Here is a 16,363-nt window from a genome sequence, read left to right as displayed (position 1 = left end):
ACTTGGTTCGTCGAGCTGATTGTATATAAGACTATATGGGTCTCCAAACCTCCAATCTTCTTCTTCTTATTGGCATTACATCCCCACACTGGGACAGAGCCGCCTCGCAGCTTAGTGTTCATTAAGCACTTCCACAGTTATTAACTGCGAGGTTTCTAAGCCAAGTTACCATTTTTGCATTCGTATATCATGAGGCTAACACGATGATACTTTTATGCCCTGGGAAGTCGATACAATTTCCAATCCGAAAACTGCCTCGACCGGCACCAGGAATCGAACCCAGCCACCCTCAGCATGGTCTTGCTTTGTAGCCGCGCGTCTTACCGCACGGCTAAGGAGGGCCCCACCAAACCTCCAATAAGAAGGAAACAAAACGAAATATAGAGACTTCGAAACGATACGAAATCAAGGTCCGTTCAAATCCGCCGAAACAAAAAATTAAACCTCCAATAAGAAGGTTTAATTTTTTGTTTCCGTGGAAAAATAAATAAATTTCGTTTCGTTTCGAAAAATTTCGAATTGAACGGACCTTGATTTCGTATCGTTTCGAAGTCTCGAAAATAAATCTATATTTCGTTTTGTTTCGTTTCGAATCAATAAATATGTTTTAAATTTCGTTTCGTTTCGTCTCGTTTCGTTATGGAAATGTGTGTTATCGCATACCCTTACATGATGGTATTCGCCTATTTCTGTAAAGTGACCTAGTAATAGTTTCCGTCAGAACGTCCGGAATACAGGACATATTTTGGACTGATAAAATTTCTGATCAAATTTGGCATAGTTTATGCGTCGTTTCCAATCAAAATACAGTCGCCTCTCTACATCTCGATATTGTATTGAAGTGATCATTGTGATAAGGAGAGACTGAGGAATGGAAGGAAATTTGAAATGGGTACTAGATCGAGAATAAACTGGTTGCTATGAAAAACGACAACAAAACAAATGTCATCTCTTGTTTTTGATGTGTTTGATATTCTCCAAAGATGGTCTAGTCTAGTAGCCTAGAAATATGAATATCTACTCGAGCAGGAGCAACGACCTCGATAACAGAAATTGGTATGATTTAGTCTTGCCCAAGAGGTACAATACCATAGATACCAAAAACTTATATGCAGAATACTTGAGGCATACCATGTTTAGGTATTTCAACACCAAACCAATAATAATTGGTTATGCATTTGGTATTGAAATTCAATTTAATAACTGAGTTTGTTATGGCTTAAGTATTGTGCATATTAGTTTTTGGTATTATTTTTTTTTTTTTTTTCCTCTTATGACCAGAACACATCGAGATAGAGATATATTTATCGAGATAGAGAGATTATCGAGAAGTAGAAAGCCCAAATGTATGTAGATTGAAGGGACCGAGGAAACTATCGAAATAGGGAGAGACATCGAGATATAGAACATCGAGATGTAGAGAGTCGACTATACATATCTAATATAAACATTCCCGAAGTGTGCGTTCTAGAAAACGGCCAAAAGCTAACACCCATTTTGAATCCGGATTACCTCTGGAACCAAGTGGTCAAACCTGGAAATCTATAAAGTCCCGGAAATTTGACTAAATTTTGCATTTTTTTGGTGAAAGTTGCGAAAAAAATGTTAAAAGACAAAAAAGTTGCAGCCAAAATGATTTTTATTTTCATTTCCAAAAGGGAGATTGGTAACGGTTGGGTTAAAAAATCATTGTTTTTTCGGAAAAAAAAATATTTCTCGGGTACATATTTAAACGTCGATTTGTCCGATCTGATAGCCCTTCCACGCAAACCGTCACCATAGACAGATAGGAGGAGGCTTCGGCTATCTGTTGGAGGTGTTGGTTTGCGTGGGAGTGCCATCAGATTGGACAAATCGACGTTTGAATCTTTGTTTACAAAATCACATACGTCCTTTTGAATAAGTACCCGAGATTTAAGCTCTTTTAAGTGGAATGTATTCAACCGTCTAAGACGAGTTCAGTACTCTCCATTTAATTCCACTAATTATTATCCACTCAAATAATTAGTGGAATTAAATGTAGAGTACTAAACTCGCCATTGTTTTTTGTCAAGAATCCCTAGGTAAATCAAATTTTCAAAATCGATATTTCTTAGAAGCTGCTGCAATGCATTTAAATGACCGTTATAAATATAAATTGATGGAAATAGTAAAATCTATCCCTCAGAAGAGCTAATTTGACCTCTCTTGTGTGATTTTCCTATTTTTATAATGCGTGAGAAAGGCACCACCTGTTTTTTTTAAATCTCATACTGTGATCTGATGATGCATTTTTTCCGTTCACATTTGGGTGGTATGGACTTCTAAAGTACTGTGCAAATAGATAGGGCAAGTAGAGCTCAAGTAATGATTCCTGTACTGATATTCCTTGGGCAGTACGGAGCTGACAAGGAAAACGAACAATTTGGTCAAGCAGGCGTATTTCATTGCAGAAAATGCTGACTGACAGTTTCCGTTCAGAAATAACTAATCGATACATTATTACTCAAGTAATAGTGACGTTTTATTAAGATTATTTCTAACTATTTTAAAAAAATCATTCGCGTTCAATTTTTTCTGATTTCCTAAGTGAATCCTGCGCTCTGCACTTCCGTTTACAGGTAGGTAAATTCGCAAAGTTTTCAGTTGGCCTATATTTCAGTTGGAAGAAGTTTGGCTAGCCAATGATTTACCCGATGTCCGTTGATATTCAAACTTTTTATATTGTAGAGGATCAGTGAGCCAAGTCCAGCGCCGACCAAGCAATATCAGTCGACAGTGAAGCCAGTCCTCACCGAGTGCCACTGCAGATTCCACATCACGCTAGCCCCATTGCAATCGTTTATTTCGTGCAGCGTGTAGTGCGAAGCACAAAACTCAGTGCAATACAATATTATCGTCGGTCGTGGTTTCTGTTTCCATACCGGAAAGTGGTTCTTTTATTTGGAGGTAGGTACTATATTTGAAAAGTCTTCAGTCGGATAAATATTTGGTCAGCCACCGACCTTGCCAATGTACGTTGCTAGTCATGTTTATTTTTTTTAATAGTATATTGTTTAGCTGTGCAATTCAAGTCCAGCACCATTACATCTGGATCCATCAAATGATAACCATGAGTTGAGTTGATTTTGGAGTAATTTTTGAAAATTCTCCTTCATACTACCCACTTAACTGCAGCAAGAAAATTTGTTGAAAGCTGATTTTAGTAGTAATTTTGATAGTATTTTTGATGATGTAATTCTGGATACCAATTATGGTATTGATAATGCTTTCGTATCTGTTTCAAATTTAATTGTCAAAGCCAGAGGCATTACAATTCTCAACTGTTTTTATTGGCGAAGACCTACATCTACTGATCAAAGAACTCGCGATCCCGCTTTATAATATATATGGCAATACTAGCTGACCCGACGGACTTTGTTCCGTCCAAGGCTATTGCATACAAATGCCTTATAAGTGATTCACACAATAATAGATCGGATTTCTAAATTCACCTCCAAATTCACTACTACGTTGTGTTTTGTATGATGTAAGTAGTTCTGGTCGGATATTATTCGTATGCCAGAAATGAAGTTTTTATTGAGGAAAAAGCCGTTTTACTTCATTTTTTAATTTTCCAGCATTTTCTCGGTAATCTCTCAACTTTTTTTTCTTCCTCAGTTTCAAAAATTGATTTGTATATTTAAAGATGTATTTTTTTTAATTGCATTTATTTTTATCGAATTTTCCAATTTACCAACTTTTCTTTTCTTATCAAACCTTCGTTGGGCAAAAAGAAACAAATCATCAGATCTGTAAAATGAAAATATAAAACCAAATTAATTCTTCGAATAGTGATACTGCCTTTCTCGCATTTAGCCAAGTATCCAACCTTATATGGCGCTTATATCTCTGGCATACCTGATTCACCTTCGGAGTTTCAAGAGCCATTGTTTTCAGACAAATAAAGGACATAGCTTTCGTGTACTTCTTCTTCATATTGGCATTACCCCGGCTGCCGCCTTGCTGCTTAGTGTTCGTTCAGCACTTCCACAGTTATTAACCGCGAGGTTTCTAAGCCAGGTTTTCATTTTTGCATTCGTATAACACGATGATACTTTTATGCCCAGAGAAGTCGAGACAATTTCCAAACCGAAAATTGCCTATACCGGCACCGGGTTTCGAACCCAGCCACCCTCAGCATGGTCTTGCTTTCGTGTAATTTGCAGTAAACTCCACAAAAGTTTGGATACCGTGTTTCCACTTTTTGCGAAGGTGAAAAATTTCCTCGAATGCTAGCCTATAATTTTCCATTATGATAGGTACCATAGCTCTAAGTACTATCTGAAACCTTCTGGTATCATATTGTCACTATCAATAATGATCTAACATAAAATCAAAACTTAATCTTAAGAACCAATCTCAGTATAAAGAACTATAGTTATCTTACCCTTCTAGAAATGGATGATTTTATTGATTACGATATAGAATTGTTAGAAAGTGAAGAATTGGTTGACCTTACACAAAGTTGTCCCTCTCAAAATCAACCACCGAAGCCGGCGTCTAAGAAAAAAAGACGGATGGAATTTTTCTCAAACGATGAGAAAAAGCTACTGATTTCAAAAGTCAAAAGTCATCCGGCAATTTGGAGTTTGCAGGATCCCGATCATCATAACAATGGAGCAATTAGAATGGCTTGGAAGCAAATCGCTGGTGAATTGTGCAGAACACGTAGGTTTTTTTTCATTAAAATTATAAAATAAATGTGTTCTACATAAAATTTCCGTTAAAGCTGATCAATGCAAGACGGCATGGATTGCCATACGGGAAAGCCACCGCTATAGGAAACGCATGATGCTGAAGCGGTCTGGTAGTGATGGTGGAGAACCCTTGCCAGGTCCTTCTACAGAAGATTTGGATTGGGAATTTGCTGAGGATCTGGCATTTCTACCAGATATTTCGAGGAAGAGAAAGTAAGTTATAAGTGCAGAGTGTATTTGGTGTTCGTGAAATTCAGTTCAATTTTATTTTACTTTGTCCAGATTTAAGCGTTGTTGCTTATTATCATGTATTGAATTCCACTATGTACTTCATTGTAACTTTACAAGGTTACAAGTAATTCACTCGTATTGCTGTTTATGGTCGAACTTTCGAACGAATCTGATTCGCTCAATTTATTTTCCATTTGATTTTCCTGGCGTAAACGAAATGCGCATCAACTTTTGTTCAAAACATAAACAAGAATATGTGTGATTATCTCGATCTCAAAGTATGAAGGCCGTCTTGTGTGTCACGTATTTGACGCGACAGTAGACATCACACAAAGAAAAATACATTTCTTAAAAACTTTTCAGGACATTCACGACGGCGCAGAATGGTTCTTCACAAATAGCGTTGGAAAGAATTACTGGTGATGCTAACGGAAATTCTCAATCTAATTATTTTTATGTAAGTAAAACTAAAATACAAATTGATGCAACTTGGTTAGTCTTGTTCGGAACTCTATCAGGCCCTGGAGCTTTGTTCGTTACTAGGGAAATAGCTATCGCGAGTAACTCATCGTTAGTCACCGGAGCTACCATTTCGGCCGCACCCAAAACGTCGTACGGTGGATTAGGCTAGTGACGTGGGACAGGACGGGAAGAGTACCTCGATAATCCTCGCCAACCTATACGGGGATCGGTTGGGTGTGAAGAGTTCTCTCTGGTCATGGCCATCACAATATTGTAGGCGTCACCCCACGGTTTCGCGTTGGCACCCTCGCACAGGTTGTCGAAACACGCTCCATTGCTGCTCTTAATGGCCTTGTTGAGGGTCAATTTCGCAGCTCGAAACATTTCACGGCGGTCCGCTTTTGCCTCCTCGAAGCGGGAACATTGCATCCTTCGTCTAGCATTAAGGCATGCTGATCGAAGAACTGCAATCTCGGCACACCATCAATATCCTACCGGGCGTCTGCTATTTCTCGGCATGATGGCATCGTACGCGCGTGATAGAACAGCTACCAGCGCATTCCCGCTTAGTCAGTGTTGGCTACCAGCCCCATAGCCGCGGTGAAAACTTCGCTGTCGAAGTAATTGATCTTCCACACATGGGCCTGACAGGGATCCCTCGCCCTCGGACCATAGTTCATCTTAAATCGAATTGCTAAATGATCACTATAGTATACGATAAGTGAGGCTAGACTAGACTAGAGTTCCTGAATGAAGAAGTCGTGCTTGATTGAAACAACGCGCTGTTCCAATTTTAACATGGCGTCTCTTTATTTTTAACTTTTACTGTACACACCTTCACCGGTACCTTTTTTCCTTCAACTGCTCTAAATTGATCAATTATCCACCGTTGAATCCAGACATTCATATAGTTTTTGTTCCCGGAATCTGCAAACGATCCGTAATATGGTTCCAGAGATATTCCGGATTCCGTTGTGATAATAGATATTTTTTTTGTGTTCTAAAAAATCCTTTCCTCATCAATGTAATGTTAATAAAAAAAAAAACAGATTAATCCACCTAGCGTTGGTGGTGCCTTTCTCGAAAAATGAGGAAAACATATAAGAGAGGTCAAAATTGCACTTCAGGCAGCTTATTCTTCTTCGTTGGCATTACATCCCCTACTGGGACATTGCCGCCTCGCAGCTTAGTGTTCATTAAGCACTTCAACAGTTATTAACTGCGAGGTTTCCAAGCTAGGTTACTATTTCTGCATTCGTATATCATGAGGCTAACACGATGACACTTTTATGCCCAGGAAAGTCGAGACAAATTCCAATCCGAAAATTGTCTAGACCGGCACCGGGAATCGAACTCAGCCACCCTCAGCATGGTCTTGCTTTGTAGCCGCGTATCTTACCGCACGGCCAAGGGGGGCCCTCAGGGGGATGTATTTTACTTTTTCCTTCATTTTATGGGTAATTGTGGTCATTTAAGTGCAGTGCAGAGGATTCCGTGAAAAAAAATTTTTTTTTTCGTTTTGATTTTTCAAAAGGCAAAAAACAATGTTTTTTTAAATAACTCTAGAACGCAATGGCTGATCAAACTAATTTTTAATAGGAAACAACTAGACCGCAATCCGCGTCGATTGTAACTTGTTTCGAGCAAATCGGATAATGCTAAGTTCCAAAAAGTGTGTCTCACATTTTTGAACATACATACACACATACAGACATCACCTCAATTCGTCGAGCTGAGTCGATTGGTATATAACACTATGGGTCTCCAAGCCTTCTATCAAAAGTTCGGTTTTGGAGTGATCCTATAGCCTTTACGTATACTTTGTATACGAGAAAGGCAATAAATTCATCGACAGATTTATAATATGTAAAACACAATGACCTAAAAGATTCCCTATTATTATTCGGCCACTTCGGAAGCTCCTGGTGAGATATGAATAAGTTGCTCTGGGGGCAGTGGCCACACATCGATCTGAACAAAAACGGGGAAGGGCCGTTTGGCCGAATACCGTTCGGCCGAATGGCATTTGACCGAAGTCCACTAGGCCGAACAGACCATTAGGCCGAAAGAGTCATTTGCATATGTTATTCGGCCGAAATCGACATTTGGCCGAATAGGTGATTTGGAAAGTGAGAAATGAGGTGTGAAAAGTGAGACGTCTCACTCCTAATTTCTCACTTCTCCCTGTAAAAAGTGAGTAGTGCGAAGTGACGTCTGACTTCTCACCTCGCGCTTCTCACTTTTAACAGTGAGAAGTGAGACATGAGGAATGAGAAGTGAGACGTTTTACTACTTACTTCTCATTTCTCACTGCTCACTGTAAAAAGTGAGAAGTGAGAAGTGACGTCTCTTCTCACTTCGCACTAATTCACTTTTCACAGTGAGAAGTGAGAAATTAGGAATGAGAAGTGGGACGTCTCACTTTTCACACCTCACTTATCACTTTTTAAAAGACTTATTCGTCCAAATGTCCTGGTCGGCCAAATGACATGGTCAAATTACCTGTTAAGTCAAATGATCTGTTTGGCAGAATAACATATTCGGCCAAATGGCGTTTTCGGCCAAATAACCTATTCAGCCGAATGACCCGTTCGGCCAAATGACTTTCGGCCAGATGTGTTTCGGCCTAATGGTGTGTTCGGCCTATTGGCAATCGGCCAAATGGTTTTCGGCCAAATGGGTTTCGGCCAAACGACCCTTCCCCATTTCAAATTATCAACCCCAACCCCAATTCTTAGGAATTTTCAAGGGAAGCACTATAATATATTAACAGGAAATACTTCAGAAATTCTTCAGAAACTCTTTGAAATTTCTTATTGGAAAATCTTCTTAAAATTCTTTGACATTCCCCGAGAGCACATACTGAGAGATTCTGCGAAATTTATTCAGAAAATTCTTTGGATCATTCTTCTGTATTTTCTCGGGAAATTCTGCGGAGCTTCATTTGTTTTCTTCAGCATGGTCTTGCTTTTTGACTTTTTTTGTGTTCACTGATGTATTCAAGAAATTTAAAAAAATGGTAAATTATAAAATGTTAACTAACGTACATTTCAGCAAACTCATCCATCCCAGCGCAAGCCACGAGAAGATGAAACGGTTTCTATATTGGCTGATAATATTGCTGAACTGATTCAGCATCAGAAATCCACACCGCAAACGGACAGAGAAGAGCACCCCATTGTGCACAAGACTGCACTAGCAAATATAGATAGGATGCTACAGCAGCTACCGCCGCACGTAATCGAAGATTCCCTATTTGAAATAACGACGTTGTTATATAACAAGATAAGGCTCTACCGTAGCGAATAGTTTGTAGTTTTCTTTTTGTATAAACATAAATGTAGTGTTGAAAATATAAATAAATTCGAAAATAATAAAGCATACATAAACAAGCCTTGATACGAGCATTGATTGTGGTCGCGTTTTTTGCTAAAGCCAATGATTCCTACGAAATTGATACATGGTAGATTGCTGGGTTGATTCGTTTGGAGTCAACCGTTCGAGGTAGTTTCCTATAGATAACAGCTTTATTCTGTATGCCCATCCATCAATAATTGATCGGTAAAATAAAATGGTATGTGGCAAAAATTTCCTTAGTTTGATGTCTGTGATCAAAATTTGTTGCACAATTTATATTATTTTTTATTATTATTAAGCGATATAATCATATATTTGATATGGTATACAAGGGAGTACTTAGTCTACAACATAGGTTCGTAAAAATTAAATGTACGCTGCTCTTTGTTGCCACGGTAAAGAACCGAATTCAGAATTGACGTATTCTTTCAAGTTGTTTCTCACATATTTCGCGTAATCTGGAGCTCTGCCGACACTCGCTGGAACTGAAGAGTGGAACAGCGAATTCTCATTAACTCGATTTCGCCACTCTCCTTCTACTATGTTTCCCATGTCATCGAGCTTGTCCATATAACCAGGTGGGCAGTACACAACCGATTTTTCCTCAATCAAAAGTTATGCAGCATGCAACATGCTGCCATAATCTTCTGAGCTCTATCAGGGCCACAATATAAAGTCTTCTTCAGGCATGCCCATTTCGTGCAAAGCAGTCCGAACGCGTTTTCTATGCACCGCCTTGCTCGACTAAGACGATAATTGTAAATCACCTCCTCGGTAGGCATGTTCTTATTGTTGAAAGGTTTCATAATTCTTTTGCAAAGCGGAAATGCATCATCCGCTACAAAAAAGAACGGCAATGATACTCCATTTAACATTGCATTGGCCGGGAAGGGGAATCGATCATTTAGGACATTTCTCCCAAATTGCGAATTCCTGAATATATTACAGTCTCCTTCACTTCCGTATGCTCCAACATCGACGTAGGTAAACCTATATGTTGCATCGCATACAGCCAACAAAACCAACGAATGAAACCCCTGGAACAAAAAAATAACATTTAATAATTAACGTATATTTACAGAAATAAGTGATATTCACACTAGGATTCATTTGCTAAAAAAACTTAAGCAGATACATTCGTTCAGAAAATCATTGTTACAAAATTTTTAAATGGCAATATCTCAGTGGTTTTCAACCGATTTTTTTTAGTTTTTCACCAATCTCGCTCTTCTTATTTCTGAATATTATAAGACATTGTGTCTAGGGGTGCTCAATTTTTCGCTATAGCTGTGGGAGTAAAGCAAAGGATTTTGATTTTGATTGCTCGATTAAACTCAGAATTGCAAAAAGGGCTGTTGGTATGTTAAAGAACAATTTCCCAGAACATTGTACGATGAATAAATTTTAAATAAATATTTTTTTCCGAAATGTCCTACCGAATCAACCACGTCTTACATGATGTCCTCAGCCACGGCATCAGCCCAATTATGCTTTCTAAGTATTTGTCTATCATGTGCGTCTCAAATCCATTCACATGAGAATGATTTAGTTCGAACAATATCAGATTTGAGATGCAATTAAAAGAAAAGTACTAGAGATGATACGGTGGTTTATTACATCATGGGAGTCGTCCAGGACATTTCGGAAATCCTAGAACATCATAGCTTATTATCACACATGTTTCCTGTGTTGTTTACATTTAGTTTAACAAGTTCACTGAAGGCAACATAATTATTTTTTGTAGCTTCATACACCATGTAGTATGAGATGGTTCCACCAAGCATCCAATTATCATCGTAGCCATAATAGGGATGCTCAAAATGTGTTCCCATGTACAGGTAATGCATTCATATGTTGTTTCAATATTTCTATCATCATTAGATGGATAGATACCATTTCAGGATTAAAATGTGAATATATTTCAAACAATGCCTTTTTCAAAATGCGTTGCTTTACTCAAACAGTTATAGCAAAAAGTTCAACATCTTTGAACACAATATTTTGTAATGTTCAAGAATTAGAAGAGATGGCCAAGAGATTGGTTTAAAAACTGAGAAAGTTGGTTGAAAAACCACTGAGATATGGCCATTTGAAAATTTAGTTACAATGTTTTTGTGAACGCATGAATTTGTCTTTTATACGCCTGAAATTCAGATTTAAAACATAAACTTAACATATTTAACATAAATTTACCTTATAGTTATAGAAAACACTGCCAGCGTTGGCTGGAGCTTTTATCGCTACGTGTTTACCATCGATGGCTCCAATGCAATTTGGAAAATTCCATCGTTTGTTGAAGCCATTCGCCACGTTAAGAAAATTTTCCGCATTTAGTTCTTTCATTGTTGGGCATAGGGCATGACAAATAGCGTTACATACACTATCTACTATAGCTCCCATGTGTTGTTTGCTTACTCTGTAACATGATGCAAGATGCCTCTGCAAATCACCTGAAGCCAAATATCTATAAAAGAACATAAGATAATTGTAGTAATTTGTGTTACTAACCCATATATAAAAAAGAATATAAACAAGATTTTGAAGCACTAGGAAAACGAAAATCGTAAGATATCCTACTTCAAATAACTCAAATGTGACGAAAGTTCAAAAGTGACTGATATGCGAGTATTAACAGTTATCTTTCAATCTATCAACATTTCTAATATAAATAATTTAAAAACATAGACGTATTAGGGTATTTATATTATGTGATGTAGAGTACCTTTTAATGTTCACGCATTTATTTTTTAACTATGAATATGAATGACATTCCGTATCAAAATTAGCTACACCTAGTTCTTTTTTTTTACACGAGTAGGATTTAGTCGATTAGAACCTTTAGCCTCAATGAAACTATTGACTCAATCCTACGAAAAAGTTCACAAAAAATCAAAGGAAATTCAAGTGGTAAGGTACACTGGGGGAAGTGAAAAAAGAGGGTAAGTGGAAAAATCGAGTCGAAAAATTTGAGTTTTACATGGTAGTGGTAAAGTATCCACATCATAACATTGTGCAAGAATATACTTTGATGCTCACACTAATACTATGTGAAATTTGTATAATACATACACTAACACGGTTAACGCTTGAACTATGATTTTAAGTTCCGAGAAAAGTTGATTTTTGCATTCATTAAATCAATTCTTATTTGCACCAATTGTCCCTTTTTCAAGTGAAAATATATCACAGGTGACCATTATAATACAATTAAACTAATCTCATTCAATTGGTGGTGGTTTGTACCATGAAAGCAAATAATTCAAAGATTTTACACTTACCCCAGGAATCAAACACTGCGGGGAAAGTGGATAATGTTCTAATCACGCATTTTTTTTCTTCCCTCCAGGGTTTATTTCGATAGCTGTGAATCTTAATATGTTCCTTCTTTGTTATCATTGTGATTTCAGTGGCGATTGGCCTAATGTACATAAGAAAAAGCCTAATTAATCCACTTATCGATATTAATGCCTTTCACATGTTTTACATATGAAAAAAAAAATGTATTACAAAGATAAAAATAGCACTGATAGGTAAATGTATACCATAATTCACATTCATTTATATTCATAACAAGTTTCGCCGTCGAATGCAATTTTTTTTGGCGAAAAAAATTATTGTGGATAAGTGCCTTAAAATAGGTGATAATTTTGTACGTGTTTTGCGCACAGACATATGTACATACAAATACGCACACACAGACATCATCTCAATTCGATAAACTAAGTTGATTATTTTATAACCCTGTAAGTTCCATTTTTCCTATAAAAAGTTCATCTTTGGTGCGAACATATAGATTTTGCCTACATTGTGTTCGAGAAGGCAAAACCACCCTCCACTAGCTATTATAAGGATTCCTTGGGGATCAATTCCGTTAAGCCAATTAAATTATTCAACAAAAGATACTCGGAGCTATTATCATTTTGATTTTAGTTATATTTAGCTACTCCCTCCTTAGCCGTGTGGTAAGACGCGCGGCTACAAAGCAAGACCATGCTGAGGGTGGCTGGGTTCGATTCCCGGTGCCGGTCTAGGCAATTTTCGGATTGGAAATTGTCTCGACTTCTCTGGGCATAAAAGTATCATCGTGTTAGCCTCATGATATACGAATGCAAAAATGGTAACTTGGCTTAGAAACCTCGTAGTTAATAACTGTGGAAGTGCTTAATGAACACTAAGCTGCGAGGCGGCTCTGTTCCAGTGTGGGGATGTAATGCCAATAAGAAGAAGAAGAAGAAGAAGAAGCTACTCATCACAATTGAAGGTCAAGGTAACATGGGCACTTACCCCATCCCACTGGGATAAATGGAAAAATAACTCCTAATTTTCAAATCTATTTCCATGAATTTCAAGCGACCGAAATGGTATGAATTACCGCACAGTTGGTGGAAAATTGACTGTTTTTGATAGCCCAGCATTTAATCAAATGCATTTAGATCATTTAAATTGGTTTTACACTAATTCAAACATGCACTATTGATTTTTCCTTTTCCACTTCCCCCAGTGTGTATCTATCGTATTGTCATATGATAATATGTCAAGTCTGCTCAATACCCAAGCCGATAACTTATTAATCTGTTATGCGTCTGAATGCACTAGGAAAATATAGGTAATTTAGTGGTCTACGGGCTCCACACTATCACGCGATATACCTCGTAGTCTGTATACGGCTGAGAAATAACAAAATGCGGAACCTTCAAAAGACCAGGGTGCATATTGAGCTTATACAACAGATAAAAAGTAAGATAACTTTCAAAAGTTTAAACTGTTCAAACTTAAAGGACCAAAGACTTCAATGTAATTTTCCAATTAATACTTACTCTATTACTAAGGCTAACTTCAACTTTGCAGTTATTGCATCCTTGGGACGTGTGTTGCGCTTCGGAACAAGATCTTTTTCGATTAAACTAAAAAGATGTTCAAAATTTTTTTTTGACATGTGGAAATTTTCTACGAAAAATTTCTCTCCTCTGGCCATGTCTTCAAACTGCAAAAAAATGGCAATTCACAGGAAGAAAAATCTATTAAAACTTCATCAAGAATGTCGTACGCCAGCCATACTCAAAACAAGTAAGTTGCAGATAGCTAGTTTTCATGGTCGGGTCAAGGGTGTTTTCGGTTGGAGGACATTGTGTTTGCCACCCTCAGCATGGTCTTGCTTTGTAGCCGCGCGTCTTACCGCACGGCTAAGGAGGGCCCTAGTTCTATTAAATCACTTACTACCTTTTCCAGACCATGTTTGATAATGATATAAACGTTCTTTGAATTATAATAAATTAAAATGCACTTACGTCTGTCGCAAATCTACCTTTCATGTTCCTTTCAATGAAAACGGATGTACCCGAAGTTCGCATCCCGCCTTCGCCGCTTCACTTGCTGCAGCTTTTTTAGAAGTACAATTGTTGAGGCAGCAATTGTCACGTTCATCATGAAACTAAAACAATATATAATATGTATTATAATAATTTCATGAAATTATTGCTTCCTTACCTTCTGGATGACATGTTGAAAAATTGCCGTGAAGAAGGGAATGAACAGTACAGATCGCCTACTTTTTTTATTACGTGTTGTCAAAATTACTTCGGTAGTGGTATACTATAGGACTCTCTGAGAGAGAAAATTGCCCAATTCAGCCCGCCAGAATGACGCTGTCGCCTCCGGAAGCTCCTCCAGGAATTCCTCCGGAAGTTCTCCAGGAATTCCTCCGGAAGTTCCTCCAGCAATTCCTCCGGAAGTTTCTCCAGGAATTCCTCCAGAAGTTCCTCCAGGAATTCCGCCGGGAACTCCGGAAGTTCCCCCAGAAGCTCCTCCGGGAATTCCTAGAATTTCCGGAGGATTTCCTATAAAAACTTTCGGATGAATTCCTGGAGGAACTTCCGGAGGAATTCTAGGAGGAACTTCCGGAGGAATTCTTGGAGGAAATTCCGCAGCAATTCCTGGAGGAACTTCCTAAGGAATTCCTGGAGAAATTTCCGAAGGAATTTTTGGAGGAACTTCCGAAGGAATTCCTGGAGGAACTTCCTAAGCAATTTCTGGAGGAACTTCCCTCAACAACTCCTGGAGAATTTTCCGGAGGAATTCCTGGAGGAACTTCGGCAGGAATTCCTGGAGGAGCTTCCGGAGGAGTTCCTGGAGGAACTTCCGAAGAAATTCTTGGAGGAACTTCCGGAGGAATTCCTGGAGGAAATTCCGCAGCAATTCCTAGAGGAACTTCCGAAGGCATTCCTGCACGTAAAAAAATTTAATGTTATTTATATATTTATATATTATTATATTTATGTTAGTTCCTTCGGGAATTCCTCCGGAAGTTCATTCGGGAATTCCTCCGGGAATTCCTCCGGAAGTTCCTTCGGGAATTCCTCCGGAAGTTCCTTCAGAATTCCTCCGGAAGTTCCTTCAGAATTCCTCCGGAAGTTCCTTCGGGATTTCCTACGGAAGTTTCTTTGATTATTCCTCCGGAAGTTCCTTCGGGAATTCCTCCGGAAGTTCCTTCGGGAATTCCTCCGGAAGTTCCTTCGGGAATTCCTCCGGAAGTTCCTTCGGGAATTCCTCCGGAAGTTCCTTCGGGAATTCCTCCGGAAGTTCCTTCAGGATTCCCGAAGGAACTTCCGGAGGAATTCCCGAAGGAACTTCCGGAAGAATTCCCGAAGGAACTTCCGGAGGAATTCCCGGAAGAATTCCCGAAGGAACTTCCGGAGGAATTCCCGAAGGAACTTCCGGAGGAATTCGGAAGAGTTTGAAGGAACTTCGGAGGAATTCGAAGGAACTTCGGAGGAATTCGAAGGAACTTCCGGAGGAATTCGAAGGAACTTCGGAGGAATTCCCGAAGGAACTTCGGAGGAATTCGGAGGAACTTCGGAAGAATTTCGAAGGAACTTCCGGAAGAATTTCGAAGAAACTTCCGGAGGAATTCACAAAGGAACTTCCGGAAGAATTTCCGAATGAACTTCGGAGGAACTCGAAGGCACTTCCGGAGGAATTCCATAGGAACCCCTGAAGGAACTACCGAAGTAACTCCTGGAAGAACTTCCGAAGAAATTCCTGGATGAACTTCCGAATGAAGTCCTGGAAAATCTTCCGGGTAATTCCTTGAGGAACTTCCGAAGGAATTCCTGGAGGAATTTTCGAAGGAATTCCTGGAGGAACTTCCGAAGGAATTTCTGAAGGAACTTCCGAAAAAAATCCTGGAACAACTTCCGAAGAAATTCCTGGAGGAACTTCCGAAGGAACTCTTGTCGGATTTTTCGAAGGAATTCCTGGCGGAACTTCCGAAGAAATTCCTGGAGGAACTTCCGAAGGATTTCCTAGAGGAACTCGAAGGAATTCCTGAAGGATCTTCGAAGGAATTCCTGAAGGAACATCCGAAGGAATTTCTGGAGAGGATTTCTAGAGGAAATTCCGGAGGAATTCCTAGAGTACTTCGGAAGAATTCCTGGAGAAACTTCGAAGGAATTGCTGGAGAAACTTTCGAAGGAATTCCTGGAGAAACTTTCGAAGGAATTTCTGGAGAAACTTCGAAGGAATTCCTGGAGAAACTTCAAAGGAATTTCTGGATAAACTTCAAAGGAATTTCTGCAGTAACTTCCGAAAGAATTTCT

The 16,363-nt window shown here is 38.7% G+C and overlaps 3 protein-coding genes across 6 annotated transcripts in view; 2 read left to right on the top strand and 1 right to left on the bottom strand.

The window, feature by feature from the left end:
- The window catches only part of LOC134224359 (ATP-binding cassette sub-family G member 1), a 204,972-nt gene that overhangs the window by 115,995 nt on the left and 72,614 nt on the right, over positions 1 to 16,363 (top strand). The window lies entirely within an intron of this gene.
- Positions 559 to 8,805, top strand: LOC134224360 (uncharacterized). Its single transcript, XM_062703693.1, has 5 exons — positions 559 to 2,928; positions 4,417 to 4,689; positions 4,751 to 4,931; positions 5,313 to 5,406; positions 8,466 to 8,805. Exons 2-5 carry the CDS (start codon positions 4,419 to 4,421, stop codon positions 8,718 to 8,720), a joined length of 801 nt encoding a protein of 266 aa, XP_062559677.1. The 5' UTR covers positions 559 to 2,928; positions 4,417 to 4,418; the 3' UTR covers positions 8,721 to 8,805.
- Positions 9,377 to 14,091, bottom strand: LOC134221748 (putative nuclease HARBI1). The gene is made up of 4 exons (XM_062700934.1): positions 14,057 to 14,091; positions 13,586 to 13,752; positions 10,962 to 11,232; positions 9,377 to 9,805 (listed from the first exon to the last, which is right to left on the bottom strand). The coding sequence occupies exons 1-4, from the start codon at positions 14,078 to 14,080 to the stop codon at positions 9,377 to 9,379; spliced, it is 891 nt and encodes a 296-aa protein (XP_062556918.1). The 5' UTR covers positions 14,081 to 14,091.

Source organism: Armigeres subalbatus, chromosome 3 (genome assembly GCF_024139115.2).
Source record: "Armigeres subalbatus isolate Guangzhou_Male chromosome 3, GZ_Asu_2, whole genome shotgun sequence".
Taxonomy (NCBI): domain Eukaryota; kingdom Metazoa; phylum Arthropoda; class Insecta; order Diptera; family Culicidae; genus Armigeres; species Armigeres subalbatus.
This window is presented reverse-complemented; position numbering and strand designations above follow the sequence as displayed.